This window comes from Natrix helvetica (assembly GCF_964273705.1).
Source record: "Natrix helvetica genome assembly, chromosome: 14".
In the NCBI taxonomy this organism is placed as follows: domain Eukaryota; kingdom Metazoa; phylum Chordata; class Lepidosauria; order Squamata; family Natricidae; genus Natrix; species Natrix helvetica.
In genome coordinates this window covers 11,982,988-12,010,929 of record NC_138564.1, presented here as the reverse complement: position 1 = coordinate 12,010,929, position 27,942 = coordinate 11,982,988, and the positions used below count along the sequence as shown (strand labels likewise).

Here is a 27,942-nt window from a genome sequence, read left to right as displayed (position 1 = left end):
ATGCAAGGTGCCGGTTATGTTCTAAGCACGGGGCCTGGCAGTCCGAGATACTGCTGACCTCCCCTTTCTTCTGCCCACCTCATGCTCTCAAGAGGGTGTGTGCCCCATTTGGCTCCCGCTCATTAAACTGCCCCCTTAGAGGCTCCAAGAACCTTCTCCGTTGCAGCTCCAGCCCTCTTGAATCTCCCCAGGTTCACCATAGCAAAAATCATGACATTGATTGACTCCGTTAGAAATGCTGTTTATACATATAGCACCACAGAGCAAGCAAAGGGTACAGTCACCATGTGCTTTACTGCTCAACTATTTAACTGGAGCAAGAAACTGGGAAAGTCTACTTAGAAACAAAACAGCATATATACCATTGATCCAAACTGGAAAACAGTACCATCTACTGGCTGTTATACTGGGATGACGCCGCTATTTCGCTTGGCTGAGCTGGCTTGAAGGCTTTTTGTCAACAAAACAACCGACGGGAACGGGTTTTTTTTTTTTCAACATGGTTTTATTCTGATGAAATGGCCCGGCAAACGCCATTTCCCCAGCGTGGTTGCAGTTATCTGACTTGTCTTGACTTTTCCGAGGGCTTTACGGAATCGGAGAGACGGCTTTCCTTCATGGAAAAATTCGAGCCTAATTCTCGCATGAGTTTCCGCTGGTCGATCTCATCCAACATTTTCTGATAATAGCTGTATTCTTTCTTCCAGCGGGAGGTTTTTTTCTGCTGGTTCTGGAGAAAACTCCTCTTCATCTGATCCAACAGATTCTCGGCTTTCTTTTTCCTACCTTCAATTTGCTGTTTCTGGGGAAAAAACCAAGCCACAAGGTGATCCCGCGAGCGGCTCTTTAGACAAGGAAGTTAACGGTCGTAGGAGGGGGTGGGCTACGGGGGGAACCCGTAGCTAACGTTACGGCTGGTTCCGAAAACCTCCAAATCCCACCTTTGGCTGGCCACGCCCAATTCGGGCAAGGGGGTTTCAAACCCATACCTTAATCTCCTGGACCCGCTGAACGCTAATGTTGTCCTGGATAATCACCTTCGCCAGGTGGCTTTTGGGAAGGAACCTCTTCAAAGCGGCTTCGCTGCAAGTTTGCTGGCTGGGGGCGGGGGGGGGGGAAGCCAGCGGGTTAGGAGGCCTCTTGCCCATCATCACAAGGAGGACTGAAATAAAGCTGCGAAATTTGGCACCATCTGTTGCCTTCACTCAGCCAGACAGTTGCTGGCTTCAGGAAATGTATGCAGGGTCTCTATCCCCTCCCCTCTCTTTCCTTCCCTCTTTCCTTCTTTCTCTCCTTTCTCCCTTCCCCTTCCCTCTTTCCTTCTTCATTTCCACCTCCTCTCCTCCTCTTCTCCTTCCCTCTTTCCTTCTTTCTCTCTTCTCTCTCTTCCCCTTCCCTCCTTTCCCTTCCTTCTTCCTTTCCTTTCCTTTCTCTTCCTCTCCTCTCCTCTCCCTTCCCCTTCCCTCTTTTCTTCCTTTCCTTTCCACCTCCTCTCCTTCTCTTCTCCTTCCCTCTTTCCTTCTTTCTCTCCTCTCTCCCTTCCCCTTCCCTCTTTCCTTCTTTCTTTCCTTTCCTCCTTTCCTCCTTCCCTCTTTCCTTCTTCCTTTCCTCCTCTCCCCTCCTCTCCTTCCCTCTTTCCTTCTTTCTCTCCCTTCCCCTTCCCTCTTTCCTTCTTCCTTTCCTCCTCCTCTCCCTTCCCCTCCTCCTTTCCTCTTTCCTTCTTTCTCTCTTCTCCTCCCTTCCTCCCCACTTTCCTTCTTCCTTTCCTTTCCTCTCCCTTCCCCTTCTCCTTCCCTCTTTCTCTCTTCCTTTCCTCTGTCTCTCTCTCTCTCTCTCTCTCCTTTGAGACTTTTTCGGGGGATGGGGCCGGAGAGAGCAAAGGTTTTCCGCTAAGCGGCAACCGCCGCTCGATCGGAGCGGGGAGGGGGCGAGGAGGGTCTCTGGCAGGAGGAGGAGGAGAAGCGGTGCTTCCTCCTCCCCCCCCCCATCGCCCCCCTCCTCACCTGTAGAGCACCAGTTCTCGGTGGTCGCGGGGCGTGAAGAAGGTCACGACGGGCTGGGGTCCCTGCAGCGCCTTCTGCAGCGCCTTCTCCATCGCCCGAGCTTCCGGCGGTTGAGTCGGCCGGGCTAAAAGCGGGCGCCAAGCGGTCACAATGGGTTGGCATTGCCCGGTTGCCTCGGAAACCGGCCCGCCGGGCTCGGGGCATCTTCGCGCGGCGCCTTCTGCTCCGGAGGCTGCGGCGACCCGACGGCCGAGAGAGAAAGCGAGACATCGCGTCCCCGCGGGACGGGTGGGGGTAAGGCAAGGGGATGGAGCCTCCAGGGGCAAGAGCAGCCTACCTGAACTCACCTGGCGCTCCCCAGAGCGTTCTTCTTCCTCCTGCTGGACCAAGAGGCTTTCCATCCTGGCTGGGCAAGGGGTACCTGCCCATCTGCCCTGGGAAAGGCACACCCGGCCTCAGGGGCGTGGGAAGACGGTTCCCAGTATCCCCAGCCAGCCAGGCCAAGGAGGATGGGCTCGGGAGTTCAGGGGCTAAAACGCTGAGCATGTCAATCAGAAAGGTTGGCTGTTCAAATCCCTACAGGAGTGGCCAAAAAATTGTGGAAACTTTTTGGGGAAAAGTGTACAGTATTTTTGAGATTGGATGGCTAATAACACCACTTTTATTTATTTTGGGGGGGGGGGTAGCACTATAAAAAATGATATATCCATGGAAAGAGGATTGAATCGAGAATGCAATGCAACAAAGTCTGTTTGATTACCTGTATTCTAACAAAAGTTCTACGAAATGCAATAACGTTTATGAAGGATTTGCTATTAGAATGGCAGTTATAAAGAAGAAAAGTGACGAAGGTAAAAAAAGACGAGATATTAAAAAAAAAATGATCACCATTAAAAAAAAACGAGATATACAAAAATGTTCACCATGTCAGTTAAATACTTAGTTGGGTAACCTTTAGCATGAATTACGGCCTTACAACAACGTCTTCCCACGGAGGGAACCAAGGCTTTGAGTTCTGCAGCTGTTATAATGTGAAACCATGACTGAATGATGGCTTCTATTAACTGGGTTTTATTGCTCGCTATATTTGGATGAAACTTTTCATAGAATACAAGATAATTGAGCAGACTTTGTTGAATTACATTTGTGATTCAAGTATCTTTCCATTGACATATAATTTTATAGCGCTACTCCCCCCAAAAAACAAGCGGTGCTGCCTTTGCACCCCCAGCCCTCACTCACCCCCCCCCCCGCTTCCTTCTTCCCAGGTATATACCCTTCGCAGGTTTTCACGCAGCTGGGGAGACAAAAGACATGTGAAGTTTCCCTGGAAAGCATCTTTGGAAAGGTAGGGGTTTCAAAAGGGACCAAGCCCCCACCAGACAGAGATAGACAGACAGAGACAGAAAGACAGAGAGAAAGAGAGAGAGAGAGAAAGGCAGAGAGACACAAAGAGACACACAGAGAGAGACAGAGAGAGAGAGAGAGAGAGAAAGGCAGAGACAGAGAGAGCTAGACAGACAAACAGACACAAAGACAGAGAGAGACAGAAAGACAGAGAGACAGAGACCAGAGAGAGAGACAGACAGACAGAGAGAGACAGAAAGTCAGAGAGAGAGACAGACAGACAGAGACAGAAAGACAGAGACAAACAGAGAGAGAGAGAGAGAGAGAGACAGACAGACAGACAGACAAATTGGTTTGTGGATCACCATATCACAGAATCCTAGAGCTGAAAGGGACCTTGGAGGTCTTCTAGTCCAACCCTCTGCACAAGGCAGGAGTCTTAAACCACACATATACTGAACATATAAAGTAGCGGCCAAAATTGTGGGAACCTTTTGGGAAAAGTGTGCAGTATTTTTGAGGTTTGATGGCTAATAACACCACTTTTTTGTTTCAGAACAGCCCTGTAACATTATATATCAATGGAAAGATAATTTAATCAAGAATGCAATGCAATAACTTTTATGAAGGATTCGCTATTAGAATGGCAGTTATAAAGAAGAAAAGTGAAACACGCAGAAAAAAAACGAGATATACAAAATGATCGCCATGTCAGTTAAATACTTAGTTGGGTAACCTTTAGCATGAATTACGGCCTTACAACAACGTCTTCCCATGGAGGGAACCAGGTCTTTGAGTTCTGCAGCTGTTATAATGTAGAACCAAGATGGAATGATGGCTTCTATTAACTGGGTTTTAATGCTGGCTAAATTTGGCTGTAGCTTTTCATAGAATACAGATAATTGAACAAAGTTTGTTGCATTACATTCGTGATTAAATTATCTGTCCATTGATATATAACCCCACAATCCTTCTCCTCCTTCCTCTTCTTCCTCCCCTTTCCTTCCCCTCCCCTCCCCCTCCCCTCCCCAAACCCCACTACCTTCTAGCACTGATGATGTTACCTAGTTGGGTGATGAAATGTCTGCAAGAAAACAAGCCAGCTCAGAGAGCACCCAGGACCCCACAGTCCTCCTCCTCCTCCTTCTCTTCCTCCTCTTCTTCTTCCTCCTCCTCCTCCTCCCCCAACTCCTTTCTAGCACTGATGACGTTACCTTGTTGGGTCATCAAATGTCTGCAGGAAAACGGCAGAGAGCACCAAGGACTTTACAGTGGCCTCTTCCTCCTCCTCCTCCTCCTCCATTTCCACCTCCGCTTTCCCTTTCCTTCTCCTCCTCTTGACAAATTCCATTCCCTTCTAGAACTGATGATGTTACCTAGTTGGGTCATGAAACGTCTGCCAGAAAACAACCAAGCTCAGAGAGCACCAAGGGCCCCACAGTCCTCTTCCTCCTTCTCTTCCTCCTCTTCTTCCTTCTTCTCCCCCAACTCCCTCCTAGCATTGATGATGTTCCCTAGTTGGGTCAATGAAATGTCTGCGAGAAAACAAACCCGCTCAGAGAGCGACCAGGACCCCAGAGTCCTCCTGCTTCTGTTCGGCCCACGGTTTGAGAATTCCCTGCTTCCCTTTCTTTCCTCTTTTTGTTTTCCTTCCTCAGCTCCCTTCAGCCCCCGAAAAATGACGCCGCCGTCCCCTGTATCGGTCATCTAACGCTCGCCTTGATGAACGCAGTTTTTGGCGCCATACCCATCCTTTTCAGGAACCCGTCGGTCTACGGCTTATCCCGCATCACCAACAGCCTCTTCATCAGCAATGGCGAGGCGGCGAACAATAAACTCTTCCTCTACGCTAACCGCATCACCACCGTAATCAACGCCACGGTGGAAGTGGTGGACACCTACTTCCCAGACATTTACTACATCCACGTCCCCGTCCTGGATTACCCCACCGCCCGCATTTACGACTTCTTCGACCCCGTAGCCGATAAGATCCAGGCGGTCGACCGAAATCAGGGCCGGACCCTGGTGCATTGCGCCGCCGGGGTCAGCCGCTCGGCTGCCCTGTGCATCGCCTACCTGATGAAGTACCACTCCATGTCTTTGTTCAACGCCCACGATTGGGTGAAATCCTGCCGCCCCGTCATCCGCCCAAACCTCGGTTTCTGGGAACAGCTGGTGGAATACGAGTATCACCTCTTCGGGAAAAACAGCGTCAAAATGATTCAGTCCCCTCTGGGCCGCATCCCTGACCTCTACGAAAACGAGGTTAGAGTCATGATTTCGCTGTGAGAGACGCAGCGTGGGTGCGCACCCCCCCTCCTCCTTCCAAGCCAAGGCGCCGCGCAAAGCCACGCGTGACCTTGGCTGAACTTTGAAAACCGTCACGCCAAGTGGGGGGCTGGCAACCACCTTGGCCAGAAAGGGGGATTTTTTTTAAAAAACAACAACCCCGGGGTGCTTTGTCCTGTGTGTTTTTCTTTCTGTTCAATTAAAATAAAATAAAATAAAAAACATGGATGTGGGAAGGGGAAAAAATTATATATACGACACCATTCGATGATTTGACTCCTTCTTGACTCTAGGAATAAATCCTGCAGTTCGGCTGCTTGGAGACATGTGGCTCTTTTTTGGGGGGGGTGGGGGAGGGGAGGGGAGCCGCCGAGCTTTTGGGCGAGATCCTTAAAAAAACACACACACACACACACACACACACACACACACAAAAACCCTTGGATGAATTTTCGTTGCGTTTTCCCAGCCAAGTTTCCAGGAAAACAGCTGGCAGGATTGCAAACTTCTGAATTTCTCCCCTGCTTAGAAGGAATTAGATCTGGATCTCCAGCCTTCTTGGGCACCTTAGGACGAAATATTCTCCGATAATCGGTTTCCTTGGGCATGTAGCATGTTTACGTTATTAAAACATTTCAACTTCAACACGTATTTAGGCTGCTTGTGTTTCATGGCTCGCTTTGACAAACAGTCCTCTCCTCCTCCTCCTCCTCCTCCTCCTCCTCCTCCTGCCAATTTTCCATAGTATTTCGGAGCATGGGCCCCCTAAGAGGAGACCCCATGGGTCCTGGGGGAGGTGGCATTCACCAGGAAAGTTTCTGAGGACTCCAGAAGAGAAGATGAAAGTCCCATTGGAAAGAAAGCCCCCAACCCCCAAATTTTACACTCGGTTCAACTTTTGTGTAGTTTTAGAGCAAAATGAGAGCTACGTAACAATTGTTACCAGATATCTTTAAGGCTATGAGCCTCGGTGGCGCAGTGGTTAGAGGACGGTATATGTGAGGATTAATTGTACAATTACATTTTTATCCCCATCCTAACTCTGAATAGTTGCCCAGTGGGACACCTGCCAAACGAGAACCAACCGGATGGCTCTTTGGTGGGTTTCCACCACATGGTAGGAGTTATATTTCAAAATATTTGCAGAGCAGTCTGTGGAAATATCTCCGGGAACACAAGAAGCAACAAATGGAGACTCATGAAGAAGAGAAGCAGCCTAGAACTAAGGAGGAATTTCCCAAGAGAACAATTCATTGGTGGAACTCCAGAAATTTGGGATGCCCCAAAACATGGAAATTTTTAAGATGAGATTGGACAACCCATGACATAGGGCTTCCGGCTTGAGTAGACTAGAAGACCTCCAAGGTCCCTTCCAACTCGGTCATTCTGTTTTCTAAACATTGGCCCAGATAAAATATCAAACACTTGCAATTACTTGGCCAGAACAGCAGAGGGGAGAAGATTCATTAAAACCCAGCTTGGCTGATAGAGTTAAGTGTGGAGGAAAAAACAACAACATTGCGATGCTAGCTAATCACACAAACTTTAGAAATCCTTGGATTCAGGAATAAAAATTAACGGCATGGCAAAATTGCCAGGAAATAAACAAAGAACACCAAAGAAAAGGCCATTTTCAGAAAGTGCAACAAAAGAACTTTCTCTTGGACAACATAATTTTCAACAACCTACTCTAAGAATTGGTAGCTTGTCGATCAGAAAGGTTGGCAGTTCGGTGGTTCAAATCCCTAGCGCCAATAGAGTGAGCTCCCGTGACTTGTCCCAGCTTCTGCCAACCTAGCAGTTCGAAAGCAGGTAAGAAATGCAAGTAGAAAAATAGGGACCACCTTTGGTGGGAAGGGAACAGCGTTCCGTGCGCCTTCGGCATTGAGTCATGCCGGCCACATGACCACGGAGATGTCTTCGGACAGCGCTGGCTCTTCGGCTTTGAAACGGAGATGAGCACCACCCCCTAGAGTCGGGAACGACTAGCCCATATATGCGAGGGAAACGTTTACATATCTATATATCTATGTATAAATATCTATATCTATATGTGTATATTTTATATGTGTGTGTGTGTTGTATTTGTGCTGATAAATAAATAAAGGGAGACTAGTATAGATCTATTTCAAGCTATTTAGCTCTCATCAGCTAGCCATACCCTTACTGGGATTCGAACTTAGACCACTGATCTAAGGTTGCCAAGTATAGTTAACAAAACGCCTTCTCCTCCTTGTGATATGTAACCTTCAGCCACCGAATGTTGAGCGGTTGTTGTTTTTTCCGCCCAGAGAGAAGTTGAGTGATGTTTGCAACTCCAGCGGTTGATTGGCAGAAATCCGGTCTGTTTTATGCTCTCATTTTTAGTGACAGCTGTAGCCGCTCTAATTGCACACGAAAAGCAACCGCAACTTCCTTCAGGATTGTTCAGCATTGAATTGGCTGCCAAAAGGATGCTTTTTTTTTCCCCTTTTATTTTTATTGTTATTTTTTTTTTTTTTTTTTGCAAACATCCTGTTTTCCAAAGGTTTCCTTTTTTTAAATTTCCACAGTCTGGAAATGCCTATTACCCAGCAGGGCAGCCGTTGCTACAGCAACCAAACAGCCGGTGTTTTTTGTCTGCACCATGCCACAAAATATATATATATATATCTTTCCTTCGCCCGGAAAAGCCGTTTCTTTCCCCGAATTTGCTTCTCTTGGCTGTCAAACTGTTCCCCACCTCCAGTTTTGTTTTTGTTTTTTTAACATTTGCAGAGGCCGGAGTTGCGTCATATTCTCAGCCTGCCCTCCCTCCCTCTCCTCGGGGTCACTCAAGGACACCAGGACACAAATAAGACAAAAATAGAGCTTTATTTTGAGACAAACACGAGCTGAGATGCTAAACAGGTTGCTGGGTTTCTTATTGGTTCCCATGAGGCTGGGAAGGGTTTCATCCTCCGTTGGCTAGCAAAACATTTCAGCTCCTCTTTGATTGCAGATTAACAGAGTCGGGAGGGACCTTGTAGGTCATCTAGTCCAACCCCCCCCCCCGCCCAAGCAGGAGACCCCTATACCATTTCTGACAGGTGACAGCCCAATCTCTTCTTGAGAGCTTCCAGGGATGAAGCTCCCACAACTTCCGAAGGCAAGCTGTAGGTAGGAAGGAAGGAAGGAAGGATGGATGGAAGGGAGGAAAAGAAAAAGGAAAGAAAGAAAAAGGAAGAAGGAAGGAAAGGAAGGAAGAAAGGAAAGGAAGGAAGAAAGGCAGGAAGGAAGGAAGGAAAGAAGGAAAGAAGGAAAGAAAGAAAGAACGAACAATTGGAAGAGACCTTGGAGGTCTTCTAGTCCAACCCCCTGCTTAGGCAGGAAACCCTGCACCACTTCAGACAAATGGCTATCCAACATCTTCTTAAAGACTTCCAGTATTGGAGCATTCACAACTTCTGGTGGCAAGTCGTTCCACTAGTTAATTGTTCTAACTTTATTCAGGGGTCTCCCACTTCTATCAGGAGGCCAGCCGAATATCAGCTAATTCAAAAAAGCATCAGGGAGGAGCCCACTACTGGTAGCTTTCAAGGGGAGAAATGTCAGAAATGGCGTAGGGTCTCCTGCTTGGGGTTGGGCTAGATGACCTGTAAGGTCCCTTCCAACTCTGTTAATCTAATCCGAACGGTGGACTTATTTGATAACATTTTCCCCCCTCGAAACTAAGACTCTATCGCAATGTTTCTCAACCTCAGGAACTTTTTAAGATGTGCAGACTTCAATTCCCAGAATTCCCCGGCTGGCAAATGATTTAAAGCTCCTTCCTCGTTTACATAAACATCTCAACCGTCGTTTAGTCTCGGTTTCTGAAATCGGCAAAGGTGGTTGGAGGCCGCCAAGACCTTAATTCAGGAATCAAATGCTGTGTGTCTTTGTGTGCTTTATGAACCAGTAGGCCTGCAAGATGCTCGATTACCACTAGATGGCAGCAAAGTACTGGAGCGTTTTTCTTTTGTATCTCCTTGCTGCCTACCTGTGGTTATCTGTATCTCTTGCAACCCCAGATTAAAACATCTTTAAAGGAGGCCGGGCAAAATAGCTTTATTTGCCTGGTTGATCCAAGCAATGGTCTAAGAACTAGTAGTCTATAGCATATATAGGTGAAAATATTCCCCAACCCAGTGGCTTATTCAGTAGATCGCAGTTAAACAAACCAGAGCTTAATGTCCTCTGCGCATCCAGTCCAAAACAGAAAGATACGCAGGCACAACATTTCCAATTTTTCATTGTGACGACAGCCGTACAATAACAACCCCTTCCTGTACGATCAACCCCCCGGGCAGGAAAAGCAGATGATTCGAAATGTTTTCTGCGGAGTTGCAGAGAAATAATGTAGTTACTGATTCACCCTGATAGGACCATAGGGTTGAGGTGCTGGCGTGTGTCACGAAACTACTTGTGCAAAGGTGACCTTATTTAAGAGGGGCGCGGTAGCCTAGGGGGGGAGCTCTCGCCTCACAATGAGGTCCGATCCTAGGTGGAGGCTAGTATTTCTCTCTCTGGGCACAATGAGAATTTATCTGCCGAACAAAACTCCGTACCGGTGACAAGAAAGGCATCCGGCCAGTAAACACTCTGCTAGCTCCATTGAGTTGCCCAGACTCTACCCCCGCAAGGGATTATGTGGTCGTTAAAAGAAGATGACGATGAAAGGGGACTGATCTTATTTAAACTACGGATCCGAATCCCCCCCCCTGCAAAGAATCTCTTCTTTGCAAGCGGACTACGGCGGCTATCAAAATTAAGAATACCCCCATATAATTTGGACCGGAGGAATTGTGTGCACATGTTTCTTTACTCTAACGTGCCAGTCCAGGTTCTTCTTTCCAAAAGGGATGGGACCAGGAGTGAAATTCAGCTGGTTCTAACAGGTTCGGGAGAACCGGTAGCAGAAATTTTGAGTAGTTCAGAGAACTGGCAAATACCACCTCTGGCTGGCCTTGCCCCCATCTATTCTCTGCCTGCCGAGTCCCAGCTGATTGGGAGGAAATGGAGATTTTGCAGTATCCTTCACCTGGAGTGGGGAGGGAACGGAGATTTTGCGGTATCCTTCCCCTGCCACGCCCACTAAGCCATGCCATGCACACCAAGCCACGGCCACAGAATCAGTAGTAAAAATATTTGAATTTCACCACTCTGAAATGTGGACACTTCTTCAACATAATAGCTTAGAATAGTGCTGGGGCCTTGTGCAGTTGTCAAGCTGTGTCCTTCTGTTGTGTTTGGAATTACAGTTAAATCCCCAGGAATCCGTGGGAAATACGGCAGTGTGAAAATAAATAAACCCTAAACAAACCTTGCAAAAGATGCACTAAACTTGCAGGACGTCTTATGAAGCAGTGTTTCTTAACCTTGATAACTTTAAGATGGGCAGACTTTAATTCCCAGAATTCCCCAACCAGCCAGCTAAGCTGACTGGGGAATTTTGGGAGTTGAAGTCTGCACATCTTCAATAGCAATAGCTCTTAGACTTATATACCGCTTTGCAGTGCTTTACAATCCTCTCTAAGTGGTTTACAGAGACAGCATATTGCCCCCAGCAGTCTGGGTCCTCATTTTACCGACCTCGGAAGGACAGAAGGCTGAGTCAACCTTGAGCCTGGTGAGATTTGAACTGTCAAATTGTAGGCAGCCGGCAGGCAGCAGAAGTAGCCTGCAGCACTGCTCTCTAACCACTGCACCACCCGGGTTCTTATGCCGAGTTGCCAAGGTTGACAAACACAATTATGAATGAAAAGTAACTTCTCTTTCCAAAGATCAGATTTTAGAAGACAAAACTTGGGAATATCTTAATTTAAAAACAAACAAACATAAAGCTAAAAGAATTTGTCTCACACTCGCCTGCGCCGGGCAGGCAAAAAGTATTCCTAAAAACTGTTAGCGGTCATTCTTGCCCAGAATTACAAAATAATTCAAATCACAGGGATCTGTTTGGAGAGAAAAATAAAACTTCCTTCTCAAAGCTTTTTGGCCGGACTTAGCCAAACTTAGATGGCTTAAACTAAGCCCATCCAATGGTTGGGACTCAAGAGATGTGGTCCAACCCTGCTTTTGAGGCTCCCAAACCATAATCTACAGCTCCGCTTGTTGTGCATATTCAGCCTACAGTGGTTCACTCCGCCTGCAATAGGATTTTCCCATATGCAGGCTGTTGTTTGCCGATCCTGACCGCCAATAGGAGTTACAGGAGATCCCAAGGCCTGCTGTAGGCCAACAGAAAGAAGAGGATGAGCTGGCAGTCAGAAGGGTAGCTTGTTCCAGCCCATTCTGAGTGCCCCTACTCTTTTTTGGCTGGGCCCGCCAGCGAGCGCCAACAAGCAGCGATCCCCTCGGAGTGATGGTACACGAGGACGCCCAGCAGAGTGAGGGCGATGCCCACATAACTCAGCAACGTCAGTTGGCTTCCAAACAGCCAGTGGGAGAGAAGCAGGTTCCCCACCACGTTGAAGTTCCCCAGGACGTGGATGGTGAGAGCGGAGGTCAGCGAGAGGATGCAGAAGCTGGACAAGTTGTAAAGGACTGAGCCCAGGCAGCTGAGCAGCACGCAGGTCCAGAGGCTGGCCTCGTAGGCCAATAGACCCTCCCAGGCTGAGCCCACCTCCATGCCCAGTGCGGCCACAAAGAGAAGGCAGAAGCTGGGCAGCGAAGTCAAGCACAAGAGCCTCAAGGGATCCAGCTGCTCTTCCTGGAGAAGGGTACCTGCAGGCAGGCAGACAAGGAGAGGGTCAGCAAAGCTTCAGGATCTTTTGAGCAAAGGAAAACATGACAACAAGAAATAGGATTCGGACCAGAGACATTTTTACTAGGTATTATCCCAGAGAAACTTCAGAAAGAGGATACTTATTTGATTATACTACAGCAGCGAGAATTGTATTTGCCCCAAATCGGAAATGAAATAAGTGACCAACAGATGAAGAGATAATAAAAAAAAGATACTAGATTGTGCAGAGATGAACAGGTTGACACTGAAAATAAAGGATAAAGAGGAATCGATGTATTTCAAGACATGGGGAAGATTTTATGATTGGCTAGAGAAATTAAATTTTATCTAATTTTTAAAATGTTATTGTCATATTAATTGGGTTTGGTTTTTTGGGATATTCATCTAATTTCCTTTTAACTTTTGGGAGTTGATGCCCCCCCTTCCTGCGGCCCCCGTTGGCGCAAGCCTGCCTTCGCAACCCCCCCACCCCCCCACCCGGCTCACTTACTCTGCTGAATGGACTTCAGGCCTCGCAGGAAGGTGGCGGCGAAGAGGAAGCAGCAGCCGGCTTGGTCGAAGTGCACCTCGCCCACGAAGCTCAGCGAGGCCCCCAAGCAAATGGGGCCCATGGCCGCGTACTGCAACGGGTGGTGGCGCTTCCGCAGGAGCAGCTCCGAGAGGGTGAGGGTGAAGAGCGGCGTGGTGGTGTACACCATCTGGGCAAAGTCCAGCTGGACGTGGTTGAGCCCCAGATTCCCGAAAGCCACGCTGGCGCAGAAGGTCAGGCTCAGCAGGAAAACCCGGAGCCGGGCTTTGGGGTAGAGGGACGGGTAGCCGGAGCCTCCTTCTCCTCCGGCCTGGAGCCTGGCGAGAGGCCTGCCTACCACCACAGCTGTCAACATGTGTAAGGAGGACAGCAAGACCGGGTAGCGGAAATTGTGGGTGGCGAAGATCCACTTGTTCAGGCTGGACATGGTGGAGCCCGTGGCCAGCCACGTCAGGACGGTGGCCATCAGCGGCAGGCTGTGGCCCCACCGGGAAAGCAGCCTCAGCCCCCAGTGCTGCCTGGGATCCTGCTTCCAAGATGGGAGCGTCCAGGTTCTGGTGGCCGAGCCCATCACGGCATCGTCCTTCTTCCCTGCTGGCAGGCACATGGGGCGGGGGAGGGAACGGTGACTTGGCACGGTTGGGACCAAGTTCTTTTGCAACCGGGACGAGGGTCTCCACTGGTCTGGAATGTCCTCTCCTAGCCAAGGAGGGCTGCTCAGTTGCCCCTTCTTCCTCGGAGCTGGGATCTTTCAGTGGTGCTTCTTCCGAGGAATCCCTCCTTTCGCTTATTTGCTCTCCGTCCCTCCCTCTGAGTCACCGGGATCAGATTTCCTCTCCTTGCAAGTTGTGGTTTTCTCCCATGCGGTGTAGAACCGGCTGGGAACTCCCAGGGGGTTTGGGAACTGGGGGGGGGGGACAAAACAGGCCCCCTCGCACTGCAAGGACAGCCGGCCACCTTCTCATTCAACTCTTCGGAAAAAGGGACCCTGGAATAAGCCGTCTTCTTTCTCGCCCGGTGCTGCAGCCGGGTTGAATTCCAAGAACTCCCTGGCGCACCCAGGGCTCGCTCCCCTTCTCCTGCAGCCGGCCGGCTGGGGCTCAGCCACGTGTGGGCGCCGGGCGCGTATCCCAGCAGAGAGGAAGCGATACTAAGTTTAGGCTGTAATAGTAATAGTAAAAATATATATATATGGTACAGTTAAACAACAACGACACGCCCTAAAAAGTTGGCTTTTCCAGCAAGCCGGCCTGGCCTGTTAATTTTAACTCATTTTTTAAATGTATTGTTCTACAAATTCGATTTGTTTTTGTTTTTTGGGGATATATATTTAATTTCTTTTTAACTTTTCGCGATGTGTGTTTTTTAATGTTGTACGCCGCCCTGAGTCCTTTGGGAGAAGGGCGGCATATAAATCCAATAAAAACAAACAAACAACAAGAAAGGGAATTGACAGGATAGACTCAGGTTTTCCTTGGACGCTCTCCTCCGCATTTTTAAAAAATTTCCGCAGCCACAAGCCTTCGATGAGTCGGCTTGGGCAAACCCAACCTCCGTCGGCCTGGCATTATTGGCACAAATAATCAGCCAAACCAAGAGGTGGATCTGATTTCTTCGTCATTAACACAACGGCTGCCAGGAAGGGGCTGGGTGACTCACTGGCAACCTTATGCCCATAACTTGGCTTCACAAAAGAAACCACAACTCTGGAGTTATCTTCAACACACACCTCCTGGGTGCGGGGAGGGAGGAGGGCTTCTGGCATGGACTTTGCTCCTTCCCCAGCAAAACAACCATGCAAAATTGCTGAAGGGTTTTTTTGTTTTGTTTTGCAATTTTGGGTTTGCCCTGGTCCGAAAATGGATCCCAGGAGGTTGAGCCCACTTTTATCCTGAATTATGTCGGTAGCAGTGGCCAATTTTATTTTCCTGGGCTCCAAGATCACCGCAGATGGGGACGGCAGCCAAGAAATCAAAAGATGCTTGCTCCTAGGGAGGGAAGCGATGGACAATCTAGGCAGCATCCTAAAAATCAGAGAGATCCCCCTGCCAACAAAAGTGTGCATAGTCAAGGCTTATGGTTTTCCCAGTTGCAATGGAGGGCTGTGAAGATTGGACCATAAGGAAGGCTGAGTGCCAAAGAATGGAGGCCTTTGAACTCTGGTGCTGGAGAAGACTCCTGCATTGAGTCCCTTGGACTGCAAGGCCATCCTACCGGTCAGTCCTAGAGGAGATCAACCCTGACTGCTCTTTAGAAGGCCAGATCCTGAAGAGGAAACTCAAGTACTTTTGCCACTTAATGAGAAGGAAGGACTCCCTGGAGAAGAGCCTCATGCTGGGAACGATGGAGGGCAAAAGAAGAAGAAGGGGACGGCAGAGAAGGAGGTGGCTGGATGGAGTCCCCGAAGCAGTCGGCCTGAGCTTCAATGGACTCCAGAGGATGGGAGAGGACAGGAAGGCCTGGAGGAACATTGTCCATGAGGTCACGAAGGATCAGACACAACTTCACAACTAATAAAAACAACAAATGTCAGAAGGCGAGAAGCCAGCAATCTTTCTCCCCCAAACCTTACAAGCTGAATCATAGCATCCTTTAATATTTCTTACTGTTTTTCCCCAATTCTCAGGGAGTAGCTTCCCACCTCCAGTCCTTATTCAGCCCAGCGGTTCCCAACCTTGGCACGTTTTAAAATCCGTTGGGTTTCCCTTCCCAGAATCCCCTTAGATCTTAAAGTCCCTAAGGTTGAGAAACGCTGCTGTTAGCCCCCAGCCCTTCACTTCGGGCCTTCTCTCATTCAGGGGGGGGGGGTAATTTTATGAGAGGTGGAAAAATGCTTTTACCTTTTGAAGCTGGAGGTTTTGACCTACTCCAGTGGGGAGAAATGGATGGTGATGGGGGAGGAGGAGGAGGAGGAGGGGGAGGAGGAAGAGGACGGTGGGGTCTTTGGTAGTCTCTGAGCTTGTCAGTTTTCTTGAAGATCTTTCATCACCCAACTAGGTAACCTCATCAGTGCTAGAAGGGAGGAGGGAGAACGACTGTGGGGCCCTTGGTGCTCTCTGAGCTGGGATGTTTCCTTGCAGACGTTTCATAACCCAACTAGATAACATCATCAGTGCTAGAAGAGAATGGAGTTTGTGGAGAGGAGGAGGAGAACAAGGGCTCTTTCCCCTTTCCCCTTCGCTTTCTCATCACCCAACTAGGTAACCTCATCAGTGCTAGAAGGGAGTGGGTTTTGGGGAGGAAGAGGAAGAGGAAGACTGTGGAGCCCTTGGTGCCCTCTGAGTTTGCTTGTTTTCTTGCAAACGTTTCATCACCCAACTAGGTAACCTCATCAGTGCTAGAAGGGGGTGGGGTTTGCAGAGGGGAGGAGGAGGAGGGCTCTTTCCCCTTCCACCTTCGCTTTCTCCCTGCGGGGATGCTCCCTCCCCTCCATCCAGGCCCTGCAGCGGCGCATCCCTGCAGGAATCCCGGAGCGCAGCCTCCGCCGCTCCTGCCCGGCTGCCAGAGCCTCCGCGCGCGGGGACGGTTGGGCTGCTCCCCGCCGGCCTCTCCGGGACAAAGCTGCCCCCGCCACGCGTGGTCCCTGCACGGCGGGTGAAGGTGACCCTTACCTGAGCCGGACTCCGGCGCTGCAGCTGCTGCTCCTAGGCTCTGCGCTGGGCTGGGCTGGGCTGGGCAGCCACGGCCTGGAGCGGCTCCCGCTGCCCGCCCTCGCCGGCCGGAACGCGCCTCCCCTGGCCATGCGCCCTGCCCTGCCCTGCCCGGCTCGGGAAGCGGCTGGCGGCTTCTCCTCCCGAAGGCGCCTCGGCCGCGGATGCTGCGGGAGCTGGACCAGGCAGCCGCCTCGCCGCGCCCCCTGCTGGCCGCCTGGCGCGTAGCCCCGGCGGAGAGCGGCCCCCAGCGGCCTGCGCAAATTGCGCGCAGGAGGAATCCAAGGGCGGGGGGGGGGGCGCCTTTTCTTCCGCTCGAATGCGCCCCTTGGCGAGGCTTGCTTGCTTCCATCTTTCCTTCCATTCATCCATCCATCCTTCTTTCTTTCCATCCATCTTTCCTTCCTCCATCCATCCTTCCATTCCTCCATCCATCCTTCATTCTTTCCTTCCATCCATTTCCATTCATCTTTCCATCCTTCTTTCCGCCATCCATTCTTCCCTCCTTCTTTCCATCCATCCATCCTTCCATCCTTCCATTCATTCATTCATCCATCCATCCTTCATTCTTTCCTTCCATCCTTCTATTCATCCATCCTTCCTTCTTTCCATCCATCCTTCTTTCCTTCCATCCATCTTTCCTTCCTTCCGCCATCCATCCTTCCTTCCTTCTTTCCTTCCTTCCATCCATCCATCCATCCTTCTTTCCATCCTTCCATTCTTCCATTCATTCATCCATCCATCCTTCTTTCCATCCATTCTTCCTTCCTCCCTCCCTCCCTCTCTCCTTCCTTCCTTCATCCAATTTACACATTATCTCTTGAGTGATATAAAACCTGATCCAAAGATTTAGATCCAATTCTCCTTCTCTGTATTTTCAATTTTAACAAAATTTTACTCTTTTTTTGTGGGGGTTGGGGGTGTAGGTGTGATTTGTTGTTGCATTTGTGCTTTCTTTTTTTTTAACATCACTGGACTTTCGGACTGAAATAAAAAGAGGCATTTTTTTTAAAAAAAGCCAAGTTCCTAGTCCACAAGGTCTAAGAGGGGAAGAAAAGAACGTTCTACAAATCTCCGAAGACAACTCCGCGCATACGCCCGTCGTTTGCGAAGAGACAGCCGGGCCCACCAGGGGTGAGATCCATCTCTACCAAGAGGTCATCTTCAAAATAATATGCTCTTGATCCTGTGGGGTGTATTCGGCGATACCTGAGGGGCAGAAAGGCAAATACCTGGTTGCGGGAGAGAGAGGAGGAAGGAAATGGGATAATCTGTAGGGTTGCCCCAAGGAATATTCCGGCTATCTGGGGAGAGCAATAAAGGAGAATATTTGTAGCTCAGGATTCAACTGAGGGGGGGTCCTTGGTGCCCTCTGAGCTTGCCCTGCTCTCTCGCAGACGTTTCATGACCCAACTAGGGAACATCATCAGTGCTAGAAAGGAGAGGGCTTTGCAGAGAGGAGGAGGAGGAGGAGGAAAAAGGCTGTGGGATCCTTGGTGCTCTCTGAGCTTGGGGGTTTCTTTGCAGACGTTTCATGACCCAACTAGGGAACATCATCAGTGCTAGAAGAGAGTGAAGCTTGCAGGGAGGAGGAGGAGGTGGTGGTGATGGTGATGGAGGAGGAGGAGGAGGAGGAGGAGGAGGAGGAGGAGGAGGGAGAACGACTGTGGGGCCCTTGGTGTGCTCTGAGCTTGGTTGTTTTCTTGCAGGCGTTTCATGACCCAACTAGGGAACATCATCAGTGCTAGAAGGGAGTTGGGGGAGGAGGAGGGGGAGAAGAGGAGGAAGAGGAGGAGGAGGATTGTGGAGTCCTTGGTGCTCTCTGAGCTGGGTACTTTTCTTGCAGACGTTTCATTATCTAACTAGATAACACCATCAGTGCTAATGTCACCTACTCTGGGTCATGAAAGGTCTGCTAGAAAACCACCAAGCTCAAAGAGCACCAAGGACCCCACAGTCCTCCTCCTCCTCCTCCTCCTCCTCCTCCTCCTCCTCCTCCATGCTCTCGGGAAGCCTCAATCCGAAGAGTCCTCACCTTGGTCCAAACTGCTGTTGGGATGGCGCAGAATCCTCCAGTACTTGCGCTCGCCTCCTTCAGGCTTCTCCCCCATCACTCCCGTCAGCATGGGGCCGGAGAGGGTTTGCTGGGTCTCATACCTGTTTCGCCCCACCCCACAAAGAAAGAGAACCAGCATCTAAGAGGCTGGACCTTGCTGACCAATGTCCAGAACAAATTTTGGCAGGAACAAGACCATCCAAAGGATGAAGGCTCCCACATTCTCTAGCTAAAAGGGAAAGCTTCCCCTCGCACATCTGTGCCAGTCGTTCCCGACTCTAGGGGGCGGTGCTCATCTCCGTTTCAAAGCTGAAGAGCCAGCGCTGTCCGAAGACGTCTCTGTGGTCATGTGGCCAGCATGACTCAACACCAAAGGTGAACGGAACGCTGTTCCCTTCCCACCAAAGGTGGTTCCTATTTTTCTACTTGCATTTTTTAACGTGCTTTCGAACTGCTAGGTTGGCAGAAGCTGGGACGAGTCACGGGAGCTCGCTCCGTTATGCGGCACTAGGGATTCGAACTGCCGAACTGCCGACCTTTCCGATCGACAAGCTCAGCATCTTAGCCACTGAGCTGCTGCGTCCCTCTTTTATATCTATAGTATGTATAATTAAAGGCATACAATTAATTTCTGATCGACAAGCTCAGCGTCTTAGCCGCTAAGCCACCACGTCCCTCTAAGTTATCTTTTACAGACTCGTCATTTCTCTGAGTCTAGTGGTGAAGGCCCCAGAAACCAGGAGGCTGGGAGTTCTAGCTCCACCTTTGGCCTGAAAGCCAGCTGGGTGACTCCGGGCCAAACATCCAGGTCCCGAGGCAGCCATCCCACCCCATTCTCTTGCCAAGGTCCCCTTGGCTGCCCGAAACCCCGAGAACGAGGTGCTGACCTCAGAGGCTTCTGGACGTCTTTGGCTGCAGCTTCCAGGACGTGCAGAAGGGTTGCCCCCCGAGGCACCACCAGAACATTCTGGTACAGTAACTGAGAGGCTTCCCTTGCTTCCAGACGGATGGAAATATTCCGTGTCGGGTCGATCCCCTGAGGTTTCGGGAGGGAAAGATCGGGGACTGAATTTTCTGCGAAGAAAAAAGGGAGATCAGAAACGATTTCCTGGGAAATGGCTGTCTGTAAAAGTTTCCTAACGATGCCGTAACTGATTCATAATAATCGAGCCAATGTTTTAATACAAAAAAACCAGTGATTTATTAAGAGCTTCATTAGGCAAGATTTATTCGCAGCCATATCTTTGCTTTGTTTACCTGCTTCTGAACTTTGCCCCTGCTCCTTTCCTCCCCTCAGTCTGTGTCATAAATCACGTTACTCAATAGATACACCCATCTCAAACCAGCTACGAACCGCCGAACTGCTGACTTTTCCGATCGACAAGCTCAGCAGCTTAGCCCCTGAGCCACTGCGCCCCTCTTTTATATCTATAGTACGTATAATTAAGTGCATATAATTAATTTTTAAGGGGCGTGAGAATATATCAGGGGTATAGAAAACGTTGGACACCCTTGCTCTAATCGGTCACTTTTCCCCCTTTAGCCAAAGTCACCTTCGGTGCCTTCCTTCTCCCCCTCTCTTACCTGTCTGACTTTCGCACGTCATGCTGGCAACATCCAGGTAACTCTTGCAATACAAGGCAGGCAGCAGCTGTGACCGGATCAGATTGTTTTGAAAGCCGCCCCCTTCCAGGCTCTGCCTCAGGGCCGCCAGACCGCTGGAGAACTCCTGTTGGCTCTGAGTCATCCCGACAGCACTCAAAAACTAGATTGCCAAGCAGATGGAAAAGTTCGCCATAGATGGAAGAAGAAAGCGCCCTCTACAGGTCATTAAAGTTTTAAAAGTCCAGTTGTGTCTGACCCTAGGGGGCAGCGTTCAGCCCCGTTTCTTAGCCACAGGAGCCAGCATCGTCCAAAAGATGCTTCTGTGGTCATGTGGCTGGCGGCATGACTATATCATGGAACCAGAGGTGGCGTTCTACCGGTTTGGACCAGTTCTCCCAAACCGTTAGAGCGGACAGTGAGGAGGCTGGGGAAGGCTCGGACGAGGGCTCTGCGTCGGAGGCAGAGACGGGGCCGAAGCTGTCTGGCAGTGATCAGGTGCCTACGGAGCTAGGCAGCAGTGAGGCAGAGGAACAGCTGGAGCCCGTTCCCAGTGTGCGCATACGCAGAGCTGCCAGAAGAAAGCGGAAATCGTAGGTGACCCCGCCCACCCAGCCCGGGTCTACGGCATCCCATTTAGGCCCCTTTTTTGCCAAAAGCGCAACACATGCCCGTTCACATTTGTGAACCGGTAGGGAAGGTAAGTGAATACACACACACACACACACACACACCTTCCTGCATGGAACGCTGATACTTTCCCAATCCTGTGGTACCTATTTATCTACTCGCATTTGCGTTACTTCGAACGGCTAAGTGGACAAACCCTGGAGCAGGAATGAGAGCTCACCGGGATCTCGAACCCAGGGTGTCAGCTTTCCAGCTGATAGTGCTTTGAGAGAGAAACATCTCTCCCTGCCTTGGATTAAATTCTCAGCCTTCCAAGAGGAAGGAAAGCATTGTCACCAGTGGTGGTTCCTACCAGTTTGCACTGGTTCGGTGGAACCGCGAGTGGAAATGGTGACTGGGTCTCCGAACCGGTACGGACGGCATGCTCGCCACGCCCCAAACCGGTTGCCCGGTTGCCGCAACGTCATTTTTTTCACCTTTTTAAATGTTGTGCGCATGGCGTGCGGAGGGCGTAACTGCGCAAGGGCAAACTCACACACGCACTGATACCCCTACCCTCAAGGAAGATAATACCAGGGGACGAGGACACCCTCTCCTCACCTGCACCACCAGGGGTGTGCTGTAGATGTTCCCGTAAACCCCGTTGTCAGCACCAGCTTCCAGGATCTTTGTTTTCGCTCGTTTCACGGCCTTCCTCACGCTGACCCGGAGGGTGTGGGGGTATCGGGGACTTTGTTCCAAGCAGACAAAAGCCAAGCCGGCCACGGCTTCCGTGTCTTGAGCAAAGGACAGGAAAAGAAGGACAGGGTGACGTCCCCAAGAATGCCAGTTGCCCCCCTCCCCCCGGGGCCCCTCAATGAATCCCACCCAATGGGGAGGAGGCCTTGTGGCCCGCCAGCGGCCAGCAGAGTCGGACAGTGAGGAGGTTGGGGAGGAACATGGGCCAGTCCTGGAGGCTGGGGAAGGCTCGGACGAGGGCTCTACGTCGGAGGCAGAGACAGGGCCGAGGCCGTCTGGCAGTGATCAGGGGCCTCCGGAGCTAGACAGCAGTGAGGCAGAGGAACAGCTGGAGCCTGTTCCCAGTGTGCGTATGCTCACTGACAAAGAGGGGAAATTGGGCCAAAAGGCTAAAAGAAGCACCTCCGTCTGGAAGAAGATTTGGGCGCGGCTGATCTTACCGACGGAGAATGTCTGGTGGTGAGAGAATCTGCCGTGGTGTTCAGCCGACAGCAGCTTCCGGATCACCTCAGGATCAATCCTCTTGTCGTGAACGCACAAAGCCAAGACCCCCAAGCTGTACTGATAGTAGTTGGTGACCGGATGGCCTTTCTCCTTGGGACCTAGTTGTAGAGAGAGAGAGAGAGATGCTTCCTAAACAATGAAAACCTTTCCTCCTCCACCCTGCGGTCAGAACTGGAGAAGCTCCTTGGAGGAGAAGTGAAATGTCTTTAAAAAAAAAAAAGAGTCCGCTTCCCTCTTGAAAAAAAAACTCCACCTTTGGGACAGCCGTGACTGGCAGACATTGGCTTCCTAAATAAGATTCCCTGATCTTCAGAGAGGGACAATTTCCCTTCCCCATCCCCTCCACCATGGAGCACCCAGACCTTCTCCACCTAGACTAGCGATCTCCAAACTTGGAATTTTGAAGATACAGATGAACAAGAGTTGGAAGGGACCTTGCAGGTCATCTAGTCCAGCTCCCCACCCAAGCAGGAGACCCTGCACTGTTTCTGACAGAGGGCAGTCCTGTCTCTTCTTGAAAGCCTCCAGGGATGAAGCTCCCACTACATCTGAAGGCAACTTCTGTCTCATCAATTGATTGTTCTCACGGTCAGAAAGTTCCTTCTTATTTCCAGGTTGAATCTCTCCTTGGTCAGTTTCCATCCATTATTCCTCGTCTGGACTTTGGGTGCTTTGGAGAATAGCTTGGACCCCTCCCCTCCTCTCTGGGGCAGCCCCTCAAATATTGGAAGATGCTCTCCTGTCTCCCCTGGTCCTTCTCTTCACTAGACCAGCCATGCCTGTGAATCTCAGAGACTCTGTGCCCAGAGTCTTTCCTTGCACAGCATCTCGTTGGGAAAATATTGACAAGGCCGCTTTCCAAGCTAGATAAGGTCTGTGGTCATAAATACTCCTTTGAAAGACTCTTTGCCAGGCCTTGGCTGAATGTGAGGAGAGGAATTCACATTTGTTTCATAAAAAGGGGTTTTGTCGGGACCACGACTCTGCCTTGTGCTTTTTGGGGGAAGCCCAGGTCAAAACAGGTGGGGAAATCCCTGTGAAATAACTGGGATTGGGGATTAATTCTTACCGATCTGCTTCATTTCTCTATTCAAGAGAAGCTTCAACTGGGTCACCATTCTGCTCCTCTCTGGGGTCTCCATGTTCTGACAAGCAGCCCGCAGACCAAGGAGGTACAAAGCCAGCTCTCCTGTCCCAGGTTTTTTCCGCCGGCTGAGTTCCGAAGGGATCCCGGAGCTGTTAAGAGGAGAATTTCTAGGCATTTTTTTTCCTTCTTTTGGAGGGGAAGAACTTTCAAGAAAAAAAAAACATTTCTGGATTGGGATTAGACTGCACCCACCGGCTGCTTTGAGGCTGATAGACGTCCGTCAGTCGGTCGAGATACTCCCTTTCCTTCTCCAGGTTATGCTCGTTGGAGAGTCGAAGGGCCAAATAGAGGCTGGGGTCTGGCTCCTTGGACCCATCGCCCGCTGCCTTTAGGAGCTCCGAATTCAGGGCCTGGATGAGCTCGAGGTTTCCTGCAGGGATTTCTTCCAGAGAAAAAGAGAAGAAGCATTAGAGTGGGGCGGTGGCCTAGAGGTGGAGCTCTCGCCTCACAATCGGGAGGTTGTGAGTACGATCCTAGGTAGAGGCAGATATTTCTCTCTCTATCTGCTGAATATAAATCCGTACTGGCAACAGGGAAGGCATCCAGCCAGTCAACACTCTGTTAGCTCCATTCAGTTGCCCTGACACCACCCCGCAAGGGATTATGGGGGTCGTTAAAAGACGATGAAAGAAAGAAGAAGCAGGCTTGAGACTGGGAATAAAGGCTCCTACTAATTGCAGGTAGTCCTCGAACTTACAACCGTTCATTTAAAGTTACAACGGCACTGGAAAGAGTCCCTTAGGCTCGTTTTTCCACAGTCGTGACCTTTCGCAACCTCCCCACGATCCCGTGATCAAAATTCAGGGGCTTGGCAACCGGTTCCTACTTATGACCGTTGCTGCGTCCCAAGGTCACGCGACCTTCTAACAAGCAAACTCAACAAGGAAATCAGATTCATTTACAAGAAGCCATGGGTGGAAACTAACCAAGGAGAAAAGCAATCTGGAACTAAGGAGGAATTTCCTTAAGACAGTGAGAACAATTAACCAGGGGGAACAACTTGGCACCAGAAGTTGTGAATGCTCCAACACTGGAAGCTTTTAAGAAGAGAATGGAGAGCTCCGTTTTGACTCTGTGCTCCGTATGGCCTTGCAAAGCTAATTGGCAATTAAGTCTTTGGCAGCGTTTCAAGGGAGATAAAGGTGGGTGCTTATCAGCCTTATCCCGAAAGACTTTGGCAGACTTCTGTCGGACTCCTTACAAACTATTTGTGACTCATTACGGGCTGCGAATGGACATAATTCACAGCCGTCGAAATAAAAAGAGGGTTTTTGGGACTACTAAGCGTGTGATTTTTACTGTCCCAGTAAGCCTAAGTCAGAACACCAGGCAATCCATTTTCACAGCCACTTCCTGACAATCTTAATTATGAAAAAAAAAAGACTTACCACACAGCTGGACTGACGTAAACAGGAAGTGGAAGAGGAAAAGGAAAGGAAGTTGGAGCCACAGAAACACCATCCCGACAGAGAAGAAGGCAAGGAAAATGGTGTGGCCAGCCCCAAATAGTTTTCTCCTCAGGAATCCCAAATCGCTGATCACTGCAAGGATCGATCCGGGTCACGGCATCCTCTCCAGAGCAACGTCTGAGTCTTAGAAAAGAGAAAAGGACTTTGGCTGAATCGGAGGAAAAGCAGTGACGACGGGAGAGACTGCAAGGGACTTTGGTATCTCGTATCATGTTTCGATCTCTTGGCTCAGGATTGGGGGGAGAAACCACTCAGTTTCGTTTATGGAACCGGGTGGAGTCGGCGAGAGGCTGCAGTGGGAGACTGGGGGCTTCCCATATCTTCCCATATTTCATCATTTAAATAGGAGCCAACCGTGTGCAGCAGCTGCCAAAAAAGCCAACACAGTTCTAGGCTGCATCAACAGAGGGATAGAATCAAGATCCCATGAAGTGTTAATACCACTTTATAAGGCCTTGGTAAGGCCACACTTGGAATACGGCATCCAGTTTTGGTCGCCATGATGTAGAAAAGATGTGGAGACTCTAGAAAGAGTGCAGAGAAGAACAACAAGGATGATTAGGGGACTGGAGGCTAAAACATAGGTAGAACGGTTGCAGGAACTGGGTATGTCTAGTTTGATGAAAAGAAGGACTAGGGGAGACATGATAGCAGTCTTCCAATATCTCAGGGGCTGCCCCAAAGAAGAGGGAGTCAAACTATTCTCCAAGGCACCTGAGGGTAGAACAAGAAGCAATGGGTGGAAACTAATCAAGGAGAGAAGCAACTTAGAACTGAGGAGAAATTTCCTGACAGTTAGAACAATTAATCAGTGGAACAGAAGTTGCCTCCAGAAGTTGTGAATGCTCCAACACTGGAAGTCTTTAAGAAGATGTTGGATAGCCATCTGTCTGAAATGGTATAGAGTTTCCTGCCTAGGCAGGGGGTTGGACTAGAAGACCTCCAAGGTCCCTTCCAACTCTGTTTATTCTATTCTATTCTATTCTATTCTATTCTATTCTATTCTATTCTATTCCTATTTCTATTCTGTTCTGTTGTTCTGTTCTATTCTATTCTATTCTATTCTATTCTATTCTATTCTATTCTACTCTATTCCACTCCACTCCACTCCATTCTATTCTATTAATTCTAATTCTCTTCCCTTCCGTTCTGTTCCATTCTATTCTATTCTATTCTATTCTATTCAGTTTATTCAATCAGTTCTCCCTATAAACACCCTCCCTAAGAAGTGACTTGTACATCCCATCCTTTTCAAATGTGGTTGGCTAGTTTGTGGGTTCCTTAAATTGAGAGAAAACTGACCGGCAGCAAGAGAGAAACTTTTAAAACTGAGACCGTCCCTCCCTTCCTCTTCGATCTGCTTCCTCACTAGATAAAAGGCACCGCTTCTCCAAAAATAAGTCCGGCTGAATCCAATGGGGATGAATTTTTTTTGCATTGATAACACAGCTGTCTCAGATCTGGCTCTTTTCATTCTTCCTGGGAAAATCCCCCCAGTAGCCCCACATGCCTGGAGGGCAGCAGGGTGGGTAAAACTCCAGCCTTCTGCCAATGGGCTTCTAACAAGATCTACACGGACTTCAGAGGAGAAGCAGAACTGCAGAAAAAACAATTACTGCCAACCTGCCTTCCATTGAGGACTTGTGCACTGCACGAGTCAAAAAGAGGGCTGTGGAAATATCTTCAGTCCCCTCACATCCTGGACATAAATTGTTTAAACTTCTCCCTCAAAACGACGCTATAGAGCACTGCACTCCAAGACAACTAGACACAAGGCGAGTTTTTTTTCCTGAACACCATCACTCTGCTAAAGAAATAATTCCCTCAACACTGTCAAACTATTTACTAAGTCTGCATTGCTATTACTATTAGTCTTCTCATCGTTCCTCTCACCCATCTCCTCCCACTAATAACTGTATGACTGTAAATGGTTGCTTGTATCCTTACGATTTATATTGATTGTTTCCTAGTGATTTGATTGCTTATGTGTACCCTATGACTATCACTAAGTGTTGTACCTTACGATTCTTGTCTTTTTATGTACACTGAGAGCATTTGCACCAAAGACAAATTCCTTGTGTCTCCAATCACACTTGGCCAATAAAGAATTCTATTCTGTTCTATTCTTGATGCCTCTTACCTTAATTCTCCTGGTCGTTGATTCTGTCCTTAGATGGGGGTCTTTTTTTGAATTCTCAGGAGGGGCCAGAAGCTGCAATGGAGAGAGACCGACCCTCTTTTCCCTTGCCTTCTTGTTTACCCTTTGTCATACGATCTCTGGTTTCCCCTCCCAGCTGCTGAAGTCAGCTGTTTTTTCTTTTTTTTTTGCAGGATGTGGCTTCAAACAAAAAAGAAAGTTGAGAGACCAGAGTAGAGATCTGGAAGGCGGAGCAGAGGACAAGTTGTGTTAGACCGATTTTTTTTAAAAAAAGAATCCTCTAATAATATCTGAAACAGGTAACAGCATTAAAATAAAGCCATGGCGGTTAGGTTTCTTATCAGGGAAAGAATAGAAGCTACAGGAATAGAACAATCTGTGCATACAATATTTTGTTTTGTTTTTTTAAGGTAGAACCTCAATGACCACTGAGCCAAAGGCACTTTTAAAACTCCTGAATGTGTTTATTTCTTTTTTTAAAAAGGTTTTATTAAATATTTTTACCTTTAAAAACAGGGGAAAAACCCACACCAACAACAAAAGAAAAAACAAGATAAACATAACAATATAAAAGTTATACAGCCTTCTGTATCGGCATTCATGTTTAGCCTTTGTAGTTCTCCATTCTCCACTGCCTTCTTATCGGTTTTAATAGTGGAATAACAGTTGTACTAACTCGGGTAATAATATTAATTGTTCATATCAACATTATATTTACATGATATTCAATATTTTGATAGTAATTAGTAACTTTGGTTAATTTTTATTCAATACTAGTTTAGAAAAAAAACACAAAGACTTCTATTTCTTGTTTTGGCTTCTGTTTTCTAGCCACTTATAAATTCTATTCCATATTTTATAGAAATCTGATTCTTCTCTTTCTTTTAACTCCATGGTCATTTTGTCCATCTCTGCACAAACTCCTGAAGATGATTAATGATGAAGTTCAGAGTCTAACGTTCATGTCAGAAAGCTCATTGTGGACACATTTGTGAGACCAGTTTTGATTGAAACATTCAAAACAGACTTATGAATGTAAATGATATGAGCTTTCCTAATTGCAGTTCAGAGA

At 48.9% G+C, this 27,942-nt stretch overlaps 4 protein-coding genes across 5 annotated transcripts; 1 reads left to right on the top strand and 3 right to left on the bottom strand.

Moving 5' to 3' along the window:
* Positions 1 to 489: 489 nt before the first annotated feature.
* LOC309399070 (uncharacterized protein C5orf52 homolog) lies at positions 490 to 2,404 on the bottom strand (the record flags this gene model as incomplete). The annotated part of the gene is made up of 3 exons (XM_081966535.1): positions 490 to 802; positions 990 to 1,098; positions 2,004 to 2,404. The coding sequence occupies 3 exons, from the start codon at positions 2,402 to 2,404 to the stop codon at positions 557 to 559; spliced, it is 756 nt and encodes a 251-aa protein (XP_081822661.1). The 3' UTR covers positions 490 to 556.
* DUSP18 (dual specificity phosphatase 18) lies at positions 2,154 to 5,883 on the top strand (the record flags this gene model as incomplete). Of its 2 annotated transcripts, XM_081966759.1 has the most annotated exons (3): positions 2,154 to 2,297; positions 3,272 to 3,351; positions 5,009 to 5,883. In XM_081966759.1, the coding sequence occupies 3 exons, from the start codon at positions 2,154 to 2,156 to the stop codon at positions 5,637 to 5,639; spliced, it is 855 nt and encodes a 284-aa protein (XP_081822885.1). In that variant the 3' UTR covers positions 5,640 to 5,883. The 2 variants fall into 2 exon arrangements, with proteins under 2 accessions (XP_081822885.1, XP_081822886.1); XM_081966760.1 differs by lacking the exon at positions 3,272 to 3,351 and having other exon boundaries at positions 2,172 to 2,297.
* A 2,590-nt stretch (positions 5,884 to 8,473) lies between these two features.
* On the bottom strand, positions 8,474 to 16,711 carry SLC35E4 (solute carrier family 35 member E4). Its single transcript, XM_081966217.1, has 3 exons — positions 16,528 to 16,711; positions 12,878 to 14,077; positions 8,474 to 12,365 (listed from the first exon to the last, which is right to left on the bottom strand). The coding sequence occupies exons 2-3, from the start codon at positions 13,521 to 13,523 to the stop codon at positions 11,944 to 11,946; spliced, it is 1,068 nt and encodes a 355-aa protein (XP_081822343.1). The 5' UTR covers positions 13,524 to 14,077; positions 16,528 to 16,711; the 3' UTR covers positions 8,474 to 11,943.
* Positions 16,712 to 17,426: 715 nt separating this feature from the next.
* Positions 17,427 to 27,194, bottom strand: TCN2 (transcobalamin 2). Its single transcript, XM_081966308.1, has 10 exons — positions 26,853 to 27,194; positions 24,632 to 24,835; positions 23,436 to 23,625; positions 23,166 to 23,332; positions 22,033 to 22,194; positions 21,455 to 21,630; positions 20,207 to 20,387; positions 19,510 to 19,696; positions 18,602 to 18,723; positions 17,427 to 17,775 (listed from the first exon to the last, which is right to left on the bottom strand). Exons 2-10 carry the CDS (start codon positions 24,702 to 24,704, stop codon positions 17,714 to 17,716), a joined length of 1,320 nt encoding a protein of 439 aa, XP_081822434.1. The 5' UTR covers positions 24,705 to 24,835; positions 26,853 to 27,194; the 3' UTR covers positions 17,427 to 17,713.
* Between the last annotated feature and the right edge of the window lie 748 nt (positions 27,195 to 27,942).

Coding starts and splice junctions, on each gene's coding strand:
- SLC35E4 (XM_081966217.1), bottom strand. CDS start 13,523: ATGTGCCTGCCAGCAGGGAAGAAGGACGATGCCGTGATGGGCTCGGCC. Junction 12,366..12,877: donor CCTGAAGTCCATTCAGCAGA/GTAAGTGAGCCG, acceptor GCCTGCCTGCAG/GTACCCTTCTCCAGGAAGAG.
- TCN2 (XM_081966308.1), bottom strand. CDS start 24,704: ATGGTGTTTCTGTGGCTCCAACTTCCTTTCCTTTTCCTCTTCCACTTC. Junction 20,388..21,454: donor GCACACCCCTGGTGGTGCAG/GTGAGGAGAGGG, acceptor TTGGCAATCTAG/TTTTTGAGTGCTGTCGGGAT. Junction 18,724..19,509: donor GACGTCCAGAAGCCTCTGAG/GTCAGCACCTCG, acceptor GGGGCGAAACAG/GTATGAGACCCAGCAAACCC.